Here is a 23,727-nt window from a genome sequence, read left to right as displayed (position 1 = left end):
GTCATAATTACCGGGCCAGTCTGAAGAAGGCACAACTCAGCCGAAACGTCGCGACGGCCCCAAGACAGTTAACCCAAGATATGGGCAATTTTTGGAACACCCGGGCAGGGTCTCCACCTCCCGGCAAGAACCCTCGGCCCCCACGATGGACAGTGCCTGTCAGGCCCTTGGTGGCCTGTTTTCACCTAACCCCTAACTTTGCCCGTGCCTCGTGGGGGTGGGAGATGCCCCTGCCTGTCCCAAACCCTTACCCTAACCAGGGGGGGGTTTGAAATTCAACTTTGAACAAAAAACCTAAAGAGAGGGAAGAAAAAAACCTAAAAAAAGAAGGGAGCATAAATAATAAAGTAAAAAAATACTTACCTGTCGCAGAACCTAAAAAAAGAAGAAAAAGTAAAGTTAAAATATACTTACCTGAAAAAACCTAAATAAAAGGAAGAGAAAGAACCTAAATAAAAAGAGTCATAATTACCGGGCCAGTCTGAAGAAGGCACAACTCAGCCGAAACGTCGCGACGGCCCCAAGACAGTTAACCCAAGATATGGGCAATTTTTGGAACACCCGGGCAGGGTCTCCACCTCCCGGCAAGAACCCTCGGCCCCCACGATGGACAGTGCCTGTCAGGCCCTTGGTGGCCTGTTTTCACCTAACCCCTAACTTTGCCCGTGCCTCGTGGGGGTGGGAGATGCCCCTGCCTGTCCCAAACCCTTACCCTAACCAGGGGGGGGTTTGAAATTCAACTTTGAACAAAAAACCTAAAGAGAGGGAAGAAAAAAACCTAAAAAAAGAAGGGAGCATAAATAATAAAGTAAAAAAATACTTACCTGTCGCAGAACCTAAAAAAAGAAGAAAAAGTAAAGTTAAAATATACTTACCTGAAAAAACCTAAATAAAAGGAAGAGAAAGAACCTAAATAAAAAGAGTCATAATTACCGGGCCAGTCTGAAGAAGGCACAACTCAGCCGAAACGTCGCGACGGCCCCAAGACAGTTAACCCAAGATATGGGCAATTTTTGGAACACCCGGGCAGGGTCTCCACCTCCCGGCAAGAACCCTCGGCCCCCACGATGGACAGTGCCTGTCAGGCCCTTGGTGGCCTGTTTTCACCTAACCCCTAACTTTGCCCGTGCCTCGTGGGGGTGGGAGATGCCCCTGCCTGTCCCAAACCCTTACCCTAACCAGGGGGGGGTTTGAAATTCAACTTTGAACAAAAAACCTAAAGAGAGGGAAGAAAAAAACCTAAAAAAAGAAGGGAGCATAAATAATAAAGTAAAAAAATACTTACCTGTCGCAGAACCTAAAAAAAGAAGAAAAAGTAAAGTTAAAATATACTTACCTGAAAAAACCTAAATAAAAGGAAGAGAAAGAACCTAAATAAAAAGAGTCATAATTACCGGGCCAGTCTGAAGAAGGCACAACTCAGCCGAAACGTCGCGACGGCCCCAAGACAGTTAACCCAAGATATGGGCAATTTTTGGAACACCCGGGCAGGGTCTCCACCTCCCGGCAAGAACCCTCGGCCCCCACGATGGACAGTGCCTGTCAGGCCCTTGGTGGCCTGTTTTCACCTAACCCCTAACTTTGCCCGTGCCTCGTGGGGGTGGGAGATGCCCCTGCCTGTCCCAAACCCTTACCCTAACCAGGGGGGGGTTTGAAATTCAACTTTGAACAAAAAACCTAAAGAGAGGGAAGAAAAAAACCTAAAAAAAGAAGGGAGCATAAATAATAAAGTAAAAAAATACTTACCTGTCGCAGAACCTAAAAAAAGAAGAAAAAGTAAAGTTAAAATATACTTACCTGAAAAAACCTAAATAAAAGGAAGAGAAAGAACCTAAATAAAAAGAGTCATAATTACCGGGCCAGTCTGAAGAAGGCACAACTCAGCCGAAACGTCGCGACGGCCCCAAGACAGTTAACCCAAGATATGGGCAATTTTTGGAACACCCGGGCAGGGTCTCCACCTCCCGGCAAGAACCCTCGGCCCCCACGATGGACAGTGCCTGTCAGGCCCTTGGTGGCCTGTTTTCACCTAACCCCTAACTTTGCCCGTGCCTCGTGGGGGTGGGAGATGCCCCTGCCTGTCCCAAACCCTTACCCTAACCAGGGGGGGGTTTGAAATTCAACTTTGAACAAAAAACCTAAAGAGAGGGAAGAAAAAAACCTAAAAAAAGAAGGGAGCATAAATAATAAAGTAAAAAAATACTTACCTGTCGCAGAACCTAAAAAAAGAAGAAAAAGTAAAGTTAAAATATACTTACCTGAAAAAACCTAAATAAAAGGAAGAGAAAGAACCTAAATAAAAAGAGTCATAATTACCGGGCCAGTCTGAAGAAGGCACAACTCAGCCGAAACGTCGCGACGGCCCCAAGACAGTTAACCCAAGATATGGGCAATTTTTGGAACACCCGGGCAGGGTCTCCACCTCCCGGCAAGAACCCTCGGCCCCCACGATGGACAGTGCCTGTCAGGCCCTTGGTGGCCTGTTTTCACCTAACCCCTAACTTTGCCCGTGCCTCGTGGGGGTGGGAGATGCCCCTGCCTGTCCCAAACCCTTACCCTAACCAGGGGGGGGTTTGAAATTCAACTTTGAACAAAAAACCTAAAGAGAGGGAAGAAAAAAACCTAAAAAAAGAAGGGAGCATAAATAATAAAGTAAAAAAATACTTACCTGTCGCAGAACCTAAAAAAAGAAGAAAAAGTAAAGTTAAAATATACTTACCTGAAAAAACCTAAATAAAAGGAAGAGAAAGAACCTAAATAAAAAGAGTCATAATTACCGGGCCAGTCTGAAGAAGGCACAACTCAGCCGAAACGTCGCGACGGCCCCAAGACAGTTAACCCAAGATATGGGCAATTTTTGGAACACCCGGGCAGGGTCTCCACCTCCCGGCAAGAACCCTCGGCCCCCACGATGGACAGTGCCTGTCAGGCCCTTGGTGGCCTGTTTTCACCTAACCCCTAACTTTGCCCGTGCCTCGTGGGGGTGGGAGATGCCCCTGCCTGTCCCAAACCCTTACCCTAACCAGGGGGGGGTTTGAAATTCAACTTTGAACAAAAAACCTAAAGAGAGGGAAGAAAAAAACCTAAAAAAAGAAGGGAGCATAAATAATAAAGTAAAAAAATACTTACCTGTCGCAGAACCTAAAAAAAGAAGAAAAAGTAAAGTTAAAATATACTTACCTGAAAAAACCTAAATAAAAGGAAGAGAAAGAACCTAAATAAAAAGAGTCATAATTACCGGGCCAGTCTGAAGAAGGCACAACTCAGCCGAAACGTCGCGACGGCCCCAAGACAGTTAACCCAAGATATGGGCAATTTTTGGAACACCCGGGCAGGGTCTCCACCTCCCGGCAAGAACCCTCGGCCCCCACGATGGACAGTGCCTGTCAGGCCCTTGGTGGCCTGTTTTCACCTAACCCCTAACTTTGCCCGTGCCTCGTGGGGGTGGGAGATGCCCCTGCCTGTCCCAAACCCTTACCCTAACCAGGGGGGGGTTTGAAATTCAACTTTGAACAAAAAACCTAAAGAGAGGGAAGAAAAAAACCTAAAAAAAGAAGGGAGCATAAATAATAAAGTAAAAAAATACTTACCTGTCGCAGAACCTAAAAAAAGAAGAAAAAGTAAAGTTAAAATATACTTACCTGAAAAAACCTAAATAAAAGGAAGAGAAAGAACCTAAATAAAAAGAGTCATAATTACCGGGCCAGTCTGAAGAAGGCACAACTCAGCCGAAACGTCGCGACGGCCCCAAGACAGTTAACCCAAGATATGGGCAATTTTTGGAACACCCGGGCAGGGTCTCCACCTCCCGGCAAGAACCCTCGGCCCCCACGATGGACAGTGCCTGTCAGGCCCTTGGTGGCCTGTTTTCACCTAACCCCTAACTTTGCCCGTGCCTCGTGGGGGTGGGAGATGCCCCTGCCTGTCCCAAACCCTTACCCTAACCAGGGGGGGGTTTGAAATTCAACTTTGAACAAAAAACCTAAAGAGAGGGAAGAAAAAAACCTAAAAAAAGAAGGGAGCATAAATAATAAAGTAAAAAAATACTTACCTGTCGCAGAACCTAAAAAAAGAAGAAAAAGTAAAGTTAAAATATACTTACCTGAAAAAACCTAAATAAAAGGAAGAGAAAGAACCTAAATAAAAAGAGTCATAATTACCGGGCCAGTCTGAAGAAGGCACAACTCAGCCGAAACGTCGCGACGGCCCCAAGACAGTTAACCCAAGATATGGGCAATTTTTGGAACACCCGGGCAGGGTCTCCACCTCCCGGCAAGAACCCTCGGCCCCCACGATGGACAGTGCCTGTCAGGCCCTTGGTGGCCTGTTTTCACCTAACCCCTAACTTTGCCCGTGCCTCGTGGGGGTGGGAGATGCCCCTGCCTGTCCCAAACCCTTACCCTAACCAGGGGGGGGTTTGAAATTCAACTTTGAACAAAAAACCTAAAGAGAGGGAAGAAAAAAACCTAAAAAAAGAAGGGAGCATAAATAATAAAGTAAAAAAATACTTACCTGTCGCAGAACCTAAAAAAAGAAGAAAAAGTAAAGTTAAAATATACTTACCTGAAAAAACCTAAATAAAAGGAAGAGAAAGAACCTAAATAAAAAGAGTCATAATTACCGGGCCAGTCTGAAGAAGGCACAACTCAGCCGAAACGTCGCGACGGCCCCAAGACAGTTAACCCAAGATATGGGCAATTTTTGGAACACCCGGGCAGGGTCTCCACCTCCCGGCAAGAACCCTCGGCCCCCACGATGGACAGTGCCTGTCAGGCCCTTGGTGGCCTGTTTTCACCTAACCCCTAACTTTGCCCGTGCCTCGTGGGGGTGGGAGATGCCCCTGCCTGTCCCAAACCCTTACCCTAACCAGGGGGGGGTTTGAAATTCAACTTTGAACAAAAAACCTAAAGAGAGGGAAGAAAAAAACCTAAAAAAAGAAGGGAGCATAAATAATAAAGTAAAAAAATACTTACCTGTCGCAGAACCTAAAAAAAGAAGAAAAAGTAAAGTTAAAATATACTTACCTGAAAAAACCTAAATAAAAGGAAGAGAAAGAACCTAAATAAAAAGAGTCATAATTACCGGGCCAGTCTGAAGAAGGCACAACTCAGCCGAAACGTCGCGACGGCCCCAAGACAGTTAACCCAAGATATGGGCAATTTTTGGAACACCCGGGCAGGGTCTCCACCTCCCGGCAAGAACCCTCGGCCCCCACGATGGACAGTGCCTGTCAGGCCCTTGGTGGCCTGTTTTCACCTAACCCCTAACTTTGCCCGTGCCTCGTGGGGGTGGGAGATGCCCCTGCCTGTCCCAAACCCTTACCCTAACCAGGGGGGGGTTTGAAATTCAACTTTGAACAAAAAACCTAAAGAGAGGGAAGAAAAAAACCTAAAAAAAGAAGGGAGCATAAATAATAAAGTAAAAAAATACTTACCTGTCGCAGAACCTAAAAAAAGAAGAAAAAGTAAAGTTAAAATATACTTACCTGAAAAAACCTAAATAAAAGGAAGAGAAAGAACCTAAATAAAAAGAGTCATAATTACCGGGCCAGTCTGAAGAAGGCACAACTCAGCCGAAACGTCGCGACGGCCCCAAGACAGTTAACCCAAGATATGGGCAATTTTTGGAACACCCGGGCAGGGTCTCCACCTCCCGGCAAGAACCCTCGGCCCCCACGATGGACAGTGCCTGTCAGGCCCTTGGTGGCCTGTTTTCACCTAACCCCTAACTTTGCCCGTGCCTCGTGGGGGTGGGAGATGCCCCTGCCTGTCCCAAACCCTTACCCTAACCAGGGGGGGGTTTGAAATTCAACTTTGAACAAAAAACCTAAAGAGAGGGAAGAAAAAAACCTAAAAAAAGAAGGGAGCATAAATAATAAAGTAAAAAAATACTTACCTGTCGCAGAACCTAAAAAAAGAAGAAAAAGTAAAGTTAAAATATACTTACCTGAAAAAACCTAAATAAAAGGAAGAGAAAGAACCTAAATAAAAAGAGTCATAATTACCGGGCCAGTCTGAAGAAGGCACAACTCAGCCGAAACGTCGCGACGGCCCCAAGACAGTTAACCCAAGATATGGGCAATTTTTGGAACACCCGGGCAGGGTCTCCACCTCCCGGCAAGAACCCTCGGCCCCCACGATGGACAGTGCCTGTCAGGCCCTTGGTGGCCTGTTTTCACCTAACCCCTAACTTTGCCCGTGCCTCGTGGGGGTGGGAGATGCCCCTGCCTGTCCCAAACCCTTACCCTAACCAGGGGGGGGTTTGAAATTCAACTTTGAACAAAAAACCTAAAGAGAGGGAAGAAAAAAACCTAAAAAAAGAAGGGAGCATAAATAATAAAGTAAAAAAATACTTACCTGTCGCAGAACCTAAAAAAAGAAGAAAAAGTAAAGTTAAAATATACTTACCTGAAAAAACCTAAATAAAAGGAAGAGAAAGAACCTAAATAAAAAGAGTCATAATTACCGGGCCAGTCTGAAGAAGGCACAACTCAGCCGAAACGTCGCGACGGCCCCAAGACAGTTAACCCAAGATATGGGCAATTTTTGGAACACCCGGGCAGGGTCTCCACCTCCCGGCAAGAACCCTCGGCCCCCACGATGGACAGTGCCTGTCAGGCCCTTGGTGGCCTGTTTTCACCTAACCCCTAACTTTGCCCGTGCCTCGTGGGGGTGGGAGATGCCCCTGCCTGTCCCAAACCCTTACCCTAACCAGGGGGGGGTTTGAAATTCAACTTTGAACAAAAAACCTAAAGAGAGGGAAGAAAAAAACCTAAAAAAAGAAGGGAGCATAAATAATAAAGTAAAAAAATACTTACCTGTCGCAGAACCTAAAAAAAGAAGAAAAAGTAAAGTTAAAATATACTTACCTGAAAAAACCTAAATAAAAGGAAGAGAAAGAACCTAAATAAAAAGAGTCATAATTACCGGGCCAGTCTGAAGAAGGCACAACTCAGCCGAAACGTCGCGACGGCCCCAAGACAGTTAACCCAAGATATGGGCAATTTTTGGAACACCCGGGCAGGGTCTCCACCTCCCGGCAAGAACCCTCGGCCCCCACGATGGACAGTGCCTGTCAGGCCCTTGGTGGCCTGTTTTCACCTAACCCCTAACTTTGCCCGTGCCTCGTGGGGGTGGGAGATGCCCCTGCCTGTCCCAAACCCTTACCCTAACCAGGGGGGGGTTTGAAATTCAACTTTGAACAAAAAACCTAAAGAGAGGGAAGAAAAAAACCTAAAAAAAGAAGGGAGCATAAATAATAAAGTAAAAAAATACTTACCTGTCGCAGAACCTAAAAAAAGAAGAAAAAGTAAAGTTAAAATATACTTACCTGAAAAAACCTAAATAAAAGGAAGAGAAAGAACCTAAATAAAAAGAGTCATAATTACCGGGCCAGTCTGAAGAAGGCACAACTCAGCCGAAACGTCGCGACGGCCCCAAGACAGTTAACCCAAGATATGGGCAATTTTTGGAACACCCGGGCAGGGTCTCCACCTCCCGGCAAGAACCCTCGGCCCCCACGATGGACAGTGCCTGTCAGGCCCTTGGTGGCCTGTTTTCACCTAACCCCTAACCCTAACCCTAACCCCCAGAGTGGGAAACCTTGGCCCTTAATAAGTGTGTGAAAAAACCACTGCACTATTACCGATTCTTAGATGACATCTGGGGTATTTGGCAACATTCAGAGCAGGATTTTGAAGTGTTTTTGAGGACTCTTAATGACCACAATGCTTCCATTAAACTAAAATCAACCATCAACAAAAACTCAATTGACTTTTTAGATACAACCACATTCAAGGGCCCCAATTTCCTTAATGACCAGAAATTGGATATAAAAGTTTTTTTCAAGCCCACAGACACACATGCCCTTCTGTTCAAAACGAGCCTGCATCCTAAACACACATTTGCTGGCATAATCAAGTCCCAATTGCTCAGATTCCACCGAATCTGCACGCAGCGGACTGATTTTGATAAAGCAGTCAAAATCCTATTCTCAGCACTCTCCACTAGGGGGTATTCTCGCTCCTTCTTAAGACAGTGCTTCAACTCTTACCTGCAAATTAAACCCGTTGATGTCTCTCCTCTCCTCCCACTGATTGTCACATATGCCCCCTCCACCTGCAAAATGGTCAGAGTCATCAAGAACAATTTCCAGAAATTTGCTCAGGATACACAATTGCTACAAGATCATAAGGTAATTGCAGCCTTCAGGAGAAATAAAAACTTACATGATCTCCTGATTAAAGCAAAGGTTCCGCCTCTCTCTGAGCCTAGACGCAGAGACCAGGGGCAATTTTTCCAGCACCGTAAATGGTTGCGCAGTCGTTTTAATGGCAATGTTTTTTTGTCTTTGTGCAAAGGTACCCCAAGGTCCAAAAATTGTGTGTACTTGATCAGCTGTAAGAAATGTGGAATCCAATATGTGGGTGAAACGGGAAACACACTCTTAACTAGATTCACTCAGCACAGGTATAACATTCTACATAAAAAGAACACTCACACATACCTGGTAAAACACTTTTTGTCACACGGCTGGGACTCTGTTACAGCAACTGTAATCCAGCTCAATCCGAGGTGGACACCACAGCTGAGGAGGAGAGCTGAAAAGACCTGGATAGCCAAATTAGACACGGTTCACCCAAGAGGCCTCAATGAAAAGGGATTTAGGTGAACCAAACCCAAGACATTGTGTATAGTTGTTATTGTTGCTCTCATGTTTACATTCTTGTGTTTGAGGAGATATGTTTCAGTTTTCTGTGTAGGACAGTGGAGGAGAACCCCACCCCTGAAACCGGCCCTTAACCTAACCTCAGTGGACCCCATGCAGGAGGTAAATTTGGCCCTAAACCTAACCGTATTTACCCCTATGCAAAAGTCAACCCCAGACCTAAACCTAACCATCCAATTAGCTTATTGGCTATTCCCCTTACCCCTAAAACAGGCCCTAATCCTAACCTCAGTGGGCCCAACATAAGGAACAATTTCGGCCCTTAACTTAACCTCAGTGGGGTCCATACCACCTTAAACCTTTTTCACACAAACTCACCTCAAACTCCATTTGAAGTGTACTTTGGGGGCTCCTGAACATCTGAGAGGAGAACAGGTGTGGTCTGTGCATTGGAGCCCGGCCCCCTTCGGGGACCGGACTCCCAAATTTGTTTTCCCCTAACCACTATGATTGTGGCCCCAACCCAATTATTTACCCTAACCCTAACCCATGTTATTAAATCAAAATTTATTAAAAAACCCCTAAAAATACATGTTGATTAAATACACGACTCCAAGAAGCATAAAAACACAATTTGGCTAAAAACACAAATACAATTTTCAAATCATGAACTCATTTCTCTATATAACTCACCAAAATTCATAAAAACACGATTGGATTTAACACATAAAAATGCAAATTTAAAATCTAATATACGTCACTTAAAAATTCATAAAAACACGATTGGATTTAAAACATAAAAATGCAAATTTAAAATCTCATATACATCACTTAAAAATACAGTTTTTTGAAAATTCACATAATATACAAAATAAAAATACATTTCATGCAATTTTATTACAAAGGTTAAAAAACACACATTCATTTTAGTCTAAAACCATCCCAGCCATTTCAAAATACATTGCCTAACCTAAAATTCGAAAAAAAAACTCACGTTGCAAACCAAGCCTATATAAGGCTGCACAGTAGAGAGGAGCTCATTTGGGAGCTGACCGTTGAAGAGGCAACATCTCTCTCTCTCTGTGCATTCCCAGCTTATTCATTGTGCCCCAGCCTGAGGAAGACCTATCTTGGGTCGAAACGTCGCGGCAGTGGGCACATTAATTCATTGGTTTTCACTTATTAAAAATTAAACAATTTTATTAATTTCATCTATTTTTGTTTAAAAACAAATTTCATTTACTTTTTTTACTTTTTCTTTTTTTCTCGCCTTGTTTGTGATTGTAAATTCATATACACATAATTTACATATCTAACTGGAATAAATAGCACATTAACACAATTATTAAATAAAGATAACAAAGGCGACATCAAGAGATAGAAAAAAATCCATGGGGTCCCGGATGGACTCAGAAGGCTGGACGGTGGTGCGTCACGGGAGAGGGCGGCTGCCTTCCCGTAGACGTGTCCAGCGGGGGACAAGTGGCAGGGGTGGAGGGATGGACCGAGCACCGTCTGGACCCTTTCGGGACCGGACTCAATTCCACATCCCTAACCCCCTAACCCTAACCCGGCCCCATCGATGGCCCGTGCACCTCAGGCTACCAGCTTGCTGGTGGCCTGATTCTTTTCTAACACCTAACCCTAACCCTAAGAGGCACTACAGCTTAGTTGTTCCCCCCTCCTTTGTCCTCCTGTTTCCCCTCCCTCTCCCCTCCAGAGAGGAGTTAAACAGTTTGATGGCGTGTGGGACAAAGGAGTTTTTAAGTCTGTTAGTTCTTGTCTTGGGGAGAAGCAACCTGTCACTGAACAGACTCTTCTGATTGTTTATGGCCGTGTGCAGAGGATGCCCAGCATTGTTCATAATGTCCATCAGTTTCTTTAATGTCCTTTTCTCTGCCACTGTCACCAGAGTGTCCAGCTTCATGCCGACCACAGAGCTAGCCTTCCTGATCAGTTTCTCCAGCCTGGATGAGTCCCTCTTTGCTGTGCTGCTCCCCCAGCACACCACAGCATAGAAAAGTACTCCAGCAACCACCGACTGGTAAAACATCCTCAGGAGCTTCCTGCAGATGTTAAAAGACCTCAGCCTCCTGAGGAAGTACAGTCGGCTTTGGGCTTTTTTATACAGGTGCTCTGTGTTGCATGACCAGTCCAGTTTATTGTCCACCCACAGCCCGAGGTACTTGTACTTGTTGACCACCTCCACCTCCTCCCCCTCTATCTGAACCGGCAGTGGACCTTCTCTGGACCTCCCGAAGTCCACAACCAGTTCCTTAGTCTTTGAGGTGTTGAGTTGCAGGTGGTTTGTGTGACTCCATGCGACAAAGTTCCTCACCAGACTTCTGTACTCCTCTTCCTGATCATCCCAGATACACCCCATGATGGCCGTGTCATCTGCAAACTTCTGAATGTGGCATAATTCAGAGTTGTAGCAGAAGTCAGAGGTGTACAGGGTGAAGAGAAGAGGGGACAGCACAGTTCCCTGTGGTGCTCCTGTGCTGCTGACCACTGTGTCAGACGTGATGTCCTTCAGCCTGACGTACTGTGGTCTGTCGGTGAGGTAGTCGGAGATCCAAGCCACCAGGCAGGGGTCCACCTCCATCCTGTTCAGTTTTTCCTGAAGCATACAGGGCCGGATGGTATTAAAGGCACTGGAAAAGTCAAGAAACAGGATCCTGACCGTGCCTTTTCCCCCATCCAGGTGTGAGTGGGCTCTGTGTAGGAGGTACAGGATGGCATCCTCCACTCCGACACCCGCCTTGTATGCAAACTGTAGTGGGTCCTGGGCATGTTGTACCTGTGGTCGGAGGAGGTTGAGGAAGAGCCGCTCTAGAGTCTTCATAAGATGTGACGTCAGTGCCACCGGTCGGAAGTCATTCAGCTCATTGGGCCGGTTCTTTTTGGGGACCAGGACGATGCAGGATGTCTTCCATAGGGCGGGCACTCTCCCCAGTCGCAGACTGAGGTTGAAGACTCGTTGTAGCGGCTCCCCAAGTTCAGCAGCACACGCCTTTAGCATCCTAGGACACACCTTGTCTGGGCCTGCTGCCTTTCTGGGGCGAAGCTTCCTCAGTTGCCTCCTGACCTGATCCACTGTGACACTGGGAGATGTTTGGGAGGAGGGGAGGGGGGGAGATGTCTTGCTGCTGAGAGAGGGATTCGAGGAGGGGGGTGTCATGGTGTCAGGAAGGGGGGGAAGCGAGGGAGGCAGGAGAGTGGGGAGAGGACTCTGTAGTGAAGGTGAGGGTGAGGGTGGGGGGGTTGTGGGCTGGTCAAACCTGTTGAAGAAGTTGTTGAGTTCGTTTGCCTTCTCCACAGTCCCCCCCACTGTGCTTTTCTTGGTGTTGTGGCCTGTGATGGTTTTCACACCATTCCAGACCTCCCTCATATTGTTCCTCTCCAACTTCTGCTCCACCTTCCTCCTGTAGGTGTCCTTTGCTTCCCTCAGGCAGCGTTTCACCTCCCGCTGTGCTGCTTTCATCTCCTCCTTCACTTTGCTCCTGAAAGCCTTCTTCTTCATGTTGAGGTTGAATCCCCTCCAGAGAGCTATGGGAGAAGTATGGCTTTGGGACTGATTTTTATTTTATATAAGTGACATTGCTGATACTTTCAACTATACCACCTTATGGCCTGTGGGAAATAAAGACATTGGGGGACGATTTTATGATTAACAGCACATGAAAGGATGTACAAGATACACCCAAGAAGAGGAGGAGTATGCTGTGGAAGAGGAGAAGAGCCGAGAAAGGGGAAATAGGATGATTCAGCGATTCCTAGGACCGTGCACTGAAGTTTAAACCAAAACAACTAAGTCTTAGTCTCTAAATACCTAACCCCTAACCCTAATCCTACCCTATGAAAGGCAGCAACAAGTTTAATGTTCATAAACCTAAAGTATGTATCAGCAGCAGAATGGAGCTAAAAATAAATGTTGGTTTCAGTTCTATGAAGCTTTGAGTATTTTGCATTAGTAGCACTGCTGTGTGTGTTGCATCATATTGCTGTAACTGTTTATATGCTTTATATATTCTGAGGTAAGTTGATCTATAGTGTTACAACATATTCTATAAGGATGTTATGTGTTTGTAGACTTTCTGCCCAGTTTGACCCATTTAGCAGAAGTCAGCCTGTTTAAGGCTCTGATATCTATTCTGTATGACTTAAAGCAGTTATGACATGGTCTGATTTTCTCACCCAATAAAGGAATATTTCATATATCAGTCTACTCTTCATTCTATCAGACACAGTTTTCACAGCTCGTACATTTTGTTTTCATACATATATGTAAGCATTGAGCCAAATTTAGTAATGCCAACATATTAAATGAACAATATTTCGCTCTTATGTATAACACATCTATATATACACTGTCAAAGATACTCGTCTTTGAGTGACGATTTAAGGTGATAGGACATATAAATAACTGCAACTTGAATCTTTAGTATCATGAACAACATCAGCTAATTGTTATTTACTAACTAATATTAAAATGACTGTTCAGTACAGAAATGAAGCCCAACAATCATGTTTTACAGTCCTGTGGTCTCAGCCTCAGATACTCAATAAATCACACAGAGTTCATGTAGAAACAAATGAACAAAATGTGTTCTCCTTCATTTCTGTCAAACAAAGCTGTATGAAACGTTTCCAGTGGTTTGTATCATGGTTGCTAGGCAACCTGGGCAGCGCGACAAAGGCTAGACCGTCCCATTTCACAAGCCTCGCACTTCCGGCCTTAGCGGTCTTTGAGTACGCCCCTTGAGGACCGTTAAGGCTGCGTACTTTAAGGCTGCAGACCCTGAATTGGGATACAGCCGCAGTTTGTTGCTGTGACTTCACTCTGAGGTAGTGATGGTAAATTTGATTCTTTTTACTGAATCGAGTTTTAATGAGTCACTCACCAAAGTGAATCGTGTTTTTTGAGTCATTTGATTCACTGAGTCAGTTGACCAGAGAGTGCAAAAAATGTACATTTTCACTCAAACTTAATTTGTTTCTCTTTTCATGTAAATCCTACTGCTAAGATGAATGATTTTATAGAGAAAAAAAGAGCAAAAACATTTCTAAAATTAAGCAATTTCCTATCAAAATTGCTAAATAAACATTTATTTTGTTTATTTTTATTTTATTAGTATTTTCCTTAAATGCGTTAAATATATATTTTCTCATCTAAATGTCCACTGAAATGTGAGCCAGGGGGCGTTAATGCGCCTTAACATTGGTTGCCAACCAAGAAGAAGAAGCTGTGAGCCAGGAGGGAGGGGGTTAGTGAGTCCTGAGTGATTCGCTTACGCTTACGATTCGGCACAGGAAGGGAGGGGGTGAGTAGCTCAAATGTGCTGTTAGCATGTTAGCAGAGCGATGCTACTGTGAACCGAGGAGCTATTTTCTTGATGTGAGCTTCTACTCAGGGTTGTTTCTTCCAGTTCAGAGCAGAAAATTTTTTGTTAAGATACTGGATGTTGTTTTTCTCCACAATTTTAATTATAAGCTAGATACATTGCTGCTAACAGCAACAGGGATGAGTCAGTGAGTCAGTTGGGCTTGTGAATCATGATTCATGAGTCAGTAAAGTGATTCTCGAGTATTGAACGATTCGTTCATAATTCGCGCATCACTACTCTGAGGGAATCATGGGAGGAAGTGTTTCAAAGTCCACCTGAGTGTGCGTTTCTAACACCCTCGGATCACAGAGAGTGTGTGTGTCTGTCATTGTGTGGACCAGCATGGAACAGCAGAAGAAGATTCTGTGTGTGGGGCTGGTGTGTCTCGACATCATCAACGTGGTGAACAAATACCCTGAAGAAGACACTGACAGCAGGTTAGCATCCAGGCTAACTCTCACAGCAGGTTAAGCTGCAGGCTAAAGCTGACAGCAGGTTAGCCTGCAGGCTAAAGCTGACAGCAGGTTAGCCTGCAGGCTAAAGCTGACAGCAGGTTAGTATGCACGCTAACTCTGACAGCAGGTTAGCCTGCAGGCTAAAGCTGATAGCAGGTTAGCCTGCAGGCCAATTCTGACAGCAGGTTAGCCTGCAGGCCAATTCTGACAGCAGGTTAGTATGCAGGCTAAAGCTGAGAGCAGGTTAATATGTTAATATGCAAGCTAACTCTCCAGGTTGGTACAGCTTATGTTGAACCAGCTGTTTAGAGAAGTGGATCTCTAAAAATTGATTTACTGTGACATTGTATACAGTCAGGATTAGGGGTTTACGGGTAAGAGGTTTTGGTGATGTTTAGGTGTCGGGGTTGGCAGTTTTTTTAGGTCAACGTGTGGGCAAAGGTCACACTTTCATTACGTAACAGATTTCAGTGCAACACTATCGACATTTGATACTCCATTTATTTTTTTATTTTAAAAATGAAAAAGCCAGAATATGATGTAAATGCATCTCCTTGGTGCTGCAACAAGCCCTAACCCCACAAACAGGGGTGTCACTAATCTGAAGAAGAGAATTCATCTTTTACCTCTCTCCTAACATGAGGACATTAGCATCACTGGTTCTCCTGTTCTCTTCACTCGTGTGAATGAGGCCAAGCGGACTGATCTTCTATTATCTAAGTTTTCCTGGCTGAGGCCCTGGCACTAACCTGACTATGACCCAGCTGTCCCCCAACCCTTTGCTTTTAAGTGTGGTCGATAACTGTAGCAAGGATTGCAGGCTGACAGTTTCTCCAGCACATGAACGTTTTTATATGTGTAAAACAGCATACAGCATACTGAGTGGCAGGCTTTTCAGCCCCACTCTCTCCAGCTCAGTGCTCCTCACTTCTCCTGTATAGCACACACCTCACTTCTCTGAGATCCTACTCATAGGGACGACATGATTAGGCCTTGGGGAACAGCTGTGTGCGTGAGGCTCCCCTGACATTGTGAACCCACTGCTCTGCCACAATGACTTTGTTTGTGATGCACTGGTGCTTGTTTCTCATTGGCGATGAGAAACACACTCCTTTGACTTTAACGTTAGCAGCTTCTTTTTGTTTCTGTGTGTAATGTTTGACTCCATGAAGCCTTTCATCACTCCTGCCATCAGACTAAGACCATCAGGTACCGGAACAGCTTCTTCCCCACAGCTGTCAGACTCCTGAACTCTGCCTCCTGACATCTGACCCACGTTAAACTCATGGACTGACCATACACACACACACAACCACCTACATACACACACAATGGACAACTGTACCCTCAAACACACAATAATAACATGGACTGAACCACCACTCACAACCACTAGCACTTTATATAGCCTCTGTAGAAATTATCCACACCCTCACTTACCTTAACTGCACTACTGTGTAGCTCTGTGTAAATAATCATTCTGTACATACGATAATTTTTAATCCTACAACTGTTTATAACTTGCATAGTTCACATTTCTGTATAGCTGTATATCTCAGATTTCTGTAAAGTTATTTATTTCATATTCTGTATAGTTTTTCATATTTATATCCTGTTCATAGCCTGTACATAGTTTGTACTCACTACAGCCTGTACATACTTATAGTTATAGAATATTCATAACATACTTCATACCATGTACATTATAACATACCATAATAGACCCATTTCTGTAATATACTTACATATCTATATTATTGCTAATATATATTGTAATATATCTATATCATGGCTAAAGCACTTCTGGATGGATGCAAACTGCATTTCGTTGCCCTGTACCTGTGCATGTGCAATGACAACAAAGTTGAATTCTATTCTTATTCTTATTCTATTCTATCAGTATTGAAAATTAATGATTGCCCCTCTGATGGATGATGTCATTACTTTGTACCTACAGATGTCTGTCGCAGCGTTGGCAGCGGGGAGGAAATGCTTCAAACTCATGCACAGTGCTGTCGCTGCTCGGAGCGCCCTGTGCCTTCATGGGCTCCTTGTCAGCTGGTCCTGTGGCCAAGTGAGTCCTTTTCAAATGCTCATCAATAAATCCATTTGTTCAGAAATACAAGAAATACACAGTCATCAATGTTTGAGGGCAGAATCCAGACTGTTAATACCACAGTTTTTTACTGAAACTGTGGTATTTTGGAGATTCTACACACACACATACACAGAAATGAACATTATCAACCTACTGAAATAAAAGACTTTCTGCTACTTATCTGGGATATTTATCTGCTCAGTTGTTTAACTGACTGTATTCTGATTAAAAAGTATTGCTTTAATTTTTAGCAGTATAAAGAAAAATGATACTGGCAGCCACCAGTCTTTAATTTGGTGTTTGTGTGATGAAAATTAAAAAATTCGAAGTTGATTCCTTCTTATTGCATTGACAAAATTCATTAAACTTCACCTCATACTTTAACCTCGATATCAAGTCGGTGAGACTGGAAAGTGTTCACAATGTTTAATAACTGCACCAGTGGCATCAGTTTGAAAGTGACTTCCCTTCTTTTTACATTCATGAGGAAACTGGACCTCTTACCTTAACCTGAAATTCAAACTTGTTAGAGAATTTTAGCAAATGCATGCGAGATATGAATTTTAAAATCTTACGATGCCTGATTCTGAAATTATCACGTTAACAGACCTAGGCGTCCATGCTGCCAGCCTGGCAGGGTGACAGCAATACCACATCAGAGCAGGTTAAAGGTGTGGAGATGGTTCTTGATGTTTGAAGCTGTGGTGAAGTACAAAGGGGAAAACTCCTCTGGTGCTCACATTTACAAAGTGCTCTTCAAAGGGTAAAAAAAAGGCAGCTCTTTGTTCACCAGCAGTTTCACCTGAGCACTAAAAACAGGAGATTTATCATCTTTATTTAACATCCAGTCAGAAAGTGCATTACTAACATACTTGTTACCACCTCTGACTTTAATTTTTCTGTCTGCCATGTGGAGGATCTGTGTTTCAGGAAGCCAAGTCAGTGTAAACAGTTACCTGTCTGTAGTTTTATTTTGGAAGATTTTCAGAAGTACTGCATCGATGTGTCTCTGCTGTCTGAGCACCCTCAGTGCTTCCTTCCAGCCTCCATGGTCATCAGCAACACCAGCACAGGAAGTCGCACTATCCTGCACATGAACAGGTGTGTTTGTGTCACTAACGGCATCTGTTTCAGGGTCATCATAGAGGAGCTCCGCCCCTCCCCTTCTGCCAGTCAGAGTTCGGGTTTCTGCCAGAGTTTTATTTTCGAGGGGACATGATCTTTCCTGTCTGTCTTTCTGTCAGTTTCATCATGGCTGACTTCTCGCAGCGGGACATCGATGTGTCAGCAGTGGTTTTGCAGGTCGAAGGTCAAACTCCATGTGCTTGTTGTGTGGTTTGTCCATCCACTGGAACTCGAACCGTCGTTCTCTCCGATACGTAAGGCATCAGGTCGTCGAAGAGCTGCGATTTTCACAGCTCACGTTAGATATTAATTAATAATGATTATTACAATGATCGAGGTTTTCTTCCAGCCTGTTTGATCAGTGTGTTATTTCTGACATTATGCCCGGCTAATCAGCACCGCAGTGAAATAATCAGTCTTCCCTTTGTCAAAAATACATTTTTAAATAAAATTCTGCAGAATCTTTCCCGTTTCTTTTGATTCTCTTTCTGGTCACCTGAACAAACCCATCAGTGGTTCAGGTGAAGCTTTACTGATTGGATTGCACCACGCCCTCTCAGACTCTAAGCTCCATCCATTGGCTGCTGAAGGTGGATGAAACAAATACACTGATGAGTTTAGAGAATCTGTCATCAGGAAGCATGAAAACCTAAATGTCAGCCTAAATCTGGTCTAATGACAACTGGGCACATGAGCCACTGCAGAGCAATGGCTCCACCAATCAGATGAGGTGAATAACAGATGACTTTTTATCAGGTCAGAGGCGAAGTTGGAAAAAGTGGACCAAACTCTTTAAAGGAGTTTCCTAGAGCAGTTTGTGTGAAGGTCGCGTAGAGGAAACTGATGATGTTGGTATTCTTTTCGTTTTGACCTCAACAACCACTGTAGCTCATTCATTTCCAGTTTCTGTTAAAAAACGTCCTGGTTGAGATATCCACATCGAATGTTAGGTGAGCAAAAGAAAAGCGTGAAGCAGTCAGTAAAACCTTCAGGCAGGTAAACTGTTTATAAAGCAGCTTCCTTTTTCTCGCTGAGCCTTGTCACAAACTTTTCTGTTAGCTCTGCAGTGGTTTCTGGGGATAATTCATCATAAATTATTTAATTTCTCCCAAAGTATAAACAAGTTTATTAATCAAAAGTCAATCTGTATGGGTTTTCTTCCACTATAAATAGAATAAGCAAAGATAAGCAAAACTGTGCAGGTGTTGTTGATCACACTTGAAGCCTAATATGGCGTTTTGTTGCAATAAACACCAAAGTATGCTTTTCTACAGTGGGCACCAGAGATGGGCAGTAGCGCGTTACTGTAATTTGATTACTTTTTTCAAGTAACGAGTAAAGTAAGGGATTACTATTGCAAAAAAGGTAATTAGATTACCGTTACTTTCCCGTAAGCACCCCACGTTACTGTGTTACTAAAACCGTGATTTTTTTGCGAGGGTGTCTCATGACAATGATGTAAGCGAGTGCGACGTTCGTGGCAACAGCTGTGTGCAGATCAAGAATGGATAATATATCGAGTCTGGGAGCGAGTATGACCGCGCAGCATTTAAAGCGTGGAAGTACTGACCTTACTTTGAGTTTAATTCTGTAAAAAGTGACAAAAACATTAGCTTCTGCTGTTCACTGCGTGGGAAGAAACTTCTTTTTACAGCGAAAAAAAACCCTAAACATCCGAGCAAGCACTGAGTACGCTACCAGTGAATGGGAAGGAAATTCACAGACAAACTCGCGGATTCTTCCACTGACCGCTGAGACACACCTGCACCAGGGCAAACATCCGCCTACCCCACTTTTTACTTGCACCTATTTGAAAGACTGAGTGTAAACACAAAAAAAAAAAATTATTTTATGTGCTGGAATGTGCAGAAAATAGGTTTAAATGTTAAACAAATTTCTTCCAGTCAGAGAATGTTGCAGATAATTAAATCTTTGCTTGATGCATAAAGTTAAAAGATTAAAACTAATAAAACAAATTTTAAAAAGAGCCTTTTCCGTTTGATTACATTTTATATGATGGATTAGGCAGAAAGTAGAATTGGGCTGAAAGATCTATCGCCTTATTACCTATTCAGGTTGTAAATCGTGTTCTCAATGGGGTTCAGATCAGGTGAACAAGGAGGCCATGTCATCAGTTTGTCTTCTTTTATACCCTTTCTTGCCAGCCACGCTGTGGAGTACTTGGACGCGTGTGATGGAGCATTGTCCTGCATGAAAATCATGTTTTTCTTGAAGGATGCAGACTTCTTCCTGTACCACTGCTTGAAGAAGGTGTCTTCCAGAAACTGGCAGTAGGACTGGGAGTTGAGCTTGACTCCATCCTCAACCCGAAAAGGCCCCACAAGCTCATCTTTGATGATACCAGCCCAAACCAGTACTCCACCTCCACCTTGCTGGCGTCTGAGTCGGACTGGAGCTCTCTGCCCTTTACCAATCCAGCCACGGGCCCATCCATCTGGCCCATCAAGACTCACTCTCATTTCATCAGTCCATAAAACCTTAGAAAAATCAGTCTTGAGATATTTCTTGGCCCAGTCTTGACGTTTCAGCTTGTGTGTCTTGTTCAGTGGTGGTCGTCTTTCAGCCTTTCTTACCTTGGCCATGTCTCTGAGTATTGCACACCTTGTGCTTTTGGGCACTCCAGTGATGTTGCAGCTCTGAAATATGGCCAAACTGGTGGCAAGTGGCATCTTGGCAGCTGCACGCTTGACTTTTCTCAGTTCATGGGCAGTTATTTGGTGCCTTGGTTTTTCCACACACTTCTTGCGACCCTGTTGACTATTTTGAATGAAACGCTTGATTGTTCGATGATCAGCTTTGCAATTTTGAGACTGCTGCATCCCTCTGCAAGATATCTCACTATTTTTGACTTTTCTGAGCCTGTCAAGTCCTTCTTTTGACCCATTTTGCCAAAGGAAAGGACGTTGCCTAATAATTATGCACACCTGATATAGGGTGTTGATGTCATTAGACCACACCCCTTCTCATTACAGAGATGCACATCACCTAATATGCTTAATTGGTAGTAGGCTTTCGAGCCTATACAGCTTGGAGTAAGACAACATGCATGAAGAGGATGATGTGGACAAAATACTCATTTGCCTAATAATTCTGCACTCCCTGTATAGTAGCTTGCTGTCTGATAGGCTGCACCTGCTCTGTGGTTGTTCCATGAATTTTATACAGCAGAGCAGTTTACCAGTCCTGCTGGTTTGGTGTCATAATGATGTGATAGGAAGGTTAACATGAATCTGCTAAATGCAGGGAGAATCCAGAAAAAATGGTTTGACCTGAGTTTTGAAGAGATGGAAGTGGTTGTTTTAAAGGACCATAAGCTCTGACCTCAATTCCTGTCTGTCAGGAACCTTCCAGATGTCACAGCAGAGGATTTTTCAAAAGTTCACCTTCATCAGTTCAAGTGGATCCACTGGGAGGTGAGTAAAGTCCAGTAAACGAGCCAACCCAACCTAGTATTAAACTGACATTGGTAATCAGAATTTTAAATTAAGATCATAAACACAACCTGTTAATGATGAGTAACTAATCAGAAAACACCTGTCACCATCTTAACACCTTTCCAGCCTGCACTCCTCAGAGGTTTGTGCTCATTTAGAAACAATATTTTCACCAGAAGACTTAAAAAACAACAACATTAATTTGAAATTGATCAATGATGATTAATTCATTAAACAAAAGTGCACTCTAACCCACTGGAAACTGTTTTGTCTCATAAATCTTGTTTGTTTGCTGTCACACTTTAACTCCTGTAGGGCCGAAACGCAGAGGAGCAGGTGAAGATGATCCAGCAGGTAGAGCGATATAACAGCATGTTGCCACAGCAACAGAAGATCACCATTTCCGTGGAGATAGAGAAGACCAGAGAGCCGCTGTACCAGCTGTTTCCTCATGGCGATGTGGTGAGAGCTTCTGTGCCAGAACCAGGAGAACATAAACTGCCCACTCTATCAGACAAAATGTTATTGCATGTTTTCTGTCACGTGTTGCAAATTCATCGCGGTTTCATGTCTTTAGGTGTTTGTCAGTAAGGACGTTGCTCGTGATTTTGGGTTTGAGTCAGCTGAAGCTGCCCTGAAAGGACTTTACAGTCGAGTCAAACAGGGGTGAGTGGTCACAGGTCAGCAGTGTAACATTAGTAACAACCATAGAAATAAAAATATGACGCCATCCTTCCTCAGGGCCATCCTGATCTGTGCCTGGGCAGAAAAAGGAGCTGATGCTTTGGGTCCTGATGGTGTGATCATTCATTCTGATGCATTTCCTCCTGAAAGTCTCGTTGATACGCTTGGAGCTGGGGACACCTTCAACGCTGCTGTCATCTACACACTGTCCAAGGGTGAGACTTTTAAACATCTATGTAGCAGGAAGCCAGCAAAACCTCAGTATTCTGTAGCAAATAGCTTTATTAATAAAGTGCTGATCCTGATACACGCCAGAACAAAACCTGTTTTAACATATATCCGTTGTTGTAAGTGTACATGGATTGGCTCTTATATAATCCTTTTCTACGCTACTTGAGCACTCAAAACTTTATACAACATGCCTCATCCACCCATGGACAGACAGTTTTCTATCCACAAGCTATGCGACTTGGGGTCCTATTTTGGCATGCAGACTGGAGCAGCCAGGAACCCAATCACGACCGTTCTGATTAGTCGGTGACCTGCTCCCATGACCCCACGGAGGAAAAGATGAGATGGAAACATTTCAACACAGGACCATCACAATAAGACTGTTAATTAAATTAAAACTGTTAATTAAACTTCCCTTTAATTAACTTTGATTTATACAGCACCAAATCACAACAACAGTCTCAAGGTGTTTTATATTGTAAGGTAGACCCTACAATAATACATACAGAGAAAAACCCCCTATGACCCCCTATGAGCAAGCACTTTGGCGACAGTGGGAAGGAAAAACTCCCTTTTAACAGGAAGAAACCTCCGGCAGAACAAGGCTCAGTGAGGGGCGGGGCCATCTGCTGTGATTGGTTGGGGTGAGAGAAGGAAGACAGGATAAAGACATGCTGTGGAAGAGAGACAGAGGTTAATAACAGATATGATTCAATGCAGAGAGGTCTGTTAACACATAGTAATGCCCTTTAATTCCCCTTTACTTTTAAATAAAATAAATCAGTAACACCTGAGGACTGATTAATTTAAAAGATCAATGTTTTCTGTCTATAGGTGGACGTTTGCAAGATGCCCTAACCTTTGGCTGCAGGGTTGCTGGCAGGAAGTGTGGTTTCCATGGTTATGACAGCATCAGCAAAGTCTTCAATGACATGCAACCACAAAGTTTGTTTTAGGGAAACCCAGTCCACAAAAGCACATGACCACATGAAAAACAATGTGTAAACATAAACATGTGTGTTAACGTGAAAGTGTTTGAAGGCACAACTGAAATTTTATCTAATTTTCAGTTTAAGGAAAATCATCTGTGGTATAAGGGATCTGCATAATTACAATTAGTAACTGACATTTAACATCCATTAGTTCATTCATTCACAGATCAATAACTGGATTATTGTTCAATAAATGATTAACTGAAGTGAGAGAAGCAAACGTTTCTTTGGAGTGTTTTTACTTGGTGGAATTAAATCTCACTGATCAGTGATCGGGTTGATTGTTTTTGTCCTGATAGTTTGTTTTTCATTAAAACAATTACCACTCGATGCTCAGACACAGCTTCCTTTCATTCTCTCTACAAATAACCGTGTCAGGGTACTCACTCGCAAGGTCTGGTTTCCTGCGCAGAAAGGAACAAAAAGCCAAAGACGACAAACGTGTTTTTATTGAAGACCCAATTCTACTAACGATTTCCAGTTTAACAACCAGGCGTCAAACAACTGTTGTACTCCAGCTTCTCACAGGTGAGTTAAACATCCCAGGTGCAACTGGCAGTGGCAAGCAGGAAGGGCCACCTCTAAAACACAAGGCATAATTGGCACACATACACATGAGTGAGAGCGATGGAG

The 23,727-nt window shown here is 43.7% G+C and overlaps 1 protein-coding gene and 1 long non-coding RNA gene across 7 annotated transcripts; one reads left to right on the top strand and one right to left on the bottom strand.

The window, feature by feature from the left end:
* Positions 1 to 8,075: 8,075 nt before the first annotated feature.
* On the bottom strand, positions 8,076 to 8,661 carry LOC143418772 (uncharacterized). The gene is made up of 3 exons (XR_013098788.1): positions 8,506 to 8,661; positions 8,228 to 8,396; positions 8,076 to 8,117 (listed from the first exon to the last, which is right to left on the bottom strand). It is a non-coding gene; the product is annotated as an uncharacterized LOC143418772 (long non-coding RNA).
* Positions 8,662 to 14,066: 5,405 nt separating this feature from the next.
* On the top strand, positions 14,067 to 23,430 carry khk (ketohexokinase). 6 transcript variants are annotated; one of them, XM_004558924.6, is made up of 9 exons: positions 14,067 to 14,491; positions 16,467 to 16,583; positions 17,574 to 17,708; positions 17,852 to 17,986; positions 21,094 to 21,166; positions 21,503 to 21,649; positions 21,765 to 21,853; positions 21,929 to 22,086; positions 22,937 to 23,430. In XM_004558924.6, the coding sequence occupies exons 1-9, from the start codon at positions 14,397 to 14,399 to the stop codon at positions 23,056 to 23,058; spliced, it is 1,071 nt and encodes a 356-aa protein (XP_004558981.2). In that variant the 5' UTR covers positions 14,067 to 14,396; the 3' UTR covers positions 23,059 to 23,430. The 6 variants fall into 6 exon arrangements, with proteins under 6 accessions (XP_004558981.2, XP_004558984.2, XP_004558983.2 ...); XM_004558927.4 differs by having other exon boundaries at positions 14,068 to 14,491; positions 17,588 to 17,708; XM_004558928.6 differs by lacking the exon at positions 14,067 to 14,491 and adding an exon at positions 14,508 to 14,578 and having other exon boundaries at positions 17,588 to 17,708.
* The last annotated feature ends 297 nt before the right edge of the window (positions 23,431 to 23,727 follow it).

This window comes from Maylandia zebra, linkage group LG5 (genome assembly GCF_041146795.1).
Source record: "Maylandia zebra isolate NMK-2024a linkage group LG5, Mzebra_GT3a, whole genome shotgun sequence".
Taxonomy (NCBI): Eukaryota; Metazoa; Chordata; class Actinopteri; order Cichliformes; family Cichlidae; genus Maylandia; species Maylandia zebra.
The sequence above is the reverse complement of the archived record's forward strand: the minus strand, read 5'-3'. Positions and strand labels throughout refer to the sequence as shown.

Bases quoted from the DNA above. Each gene is read 5' to 3' on its own strand.
- khk (XM_004558924.6), top strand. From the start codon at position 14,397: ATGGAACAGCAGAAGAAGATTCTGTGTGTGGGGCTGGTGTGTCTCGAC. The intron at 17,987-21,093 runs GTAAGGCATCAG...CCTGTCTGTCAG, and splicing joins ACCGTCGTTCTCTCCGATAC to GAACCTTCCAGATGTCACAG. The intron at 21,167-21,502 runs GTGAGTAAAGTC...TAACTCCTGTAG, and splicing joins TCAAGTGGATCCACTGGGAG to GGCCGAAACGCAGAGGAGCA.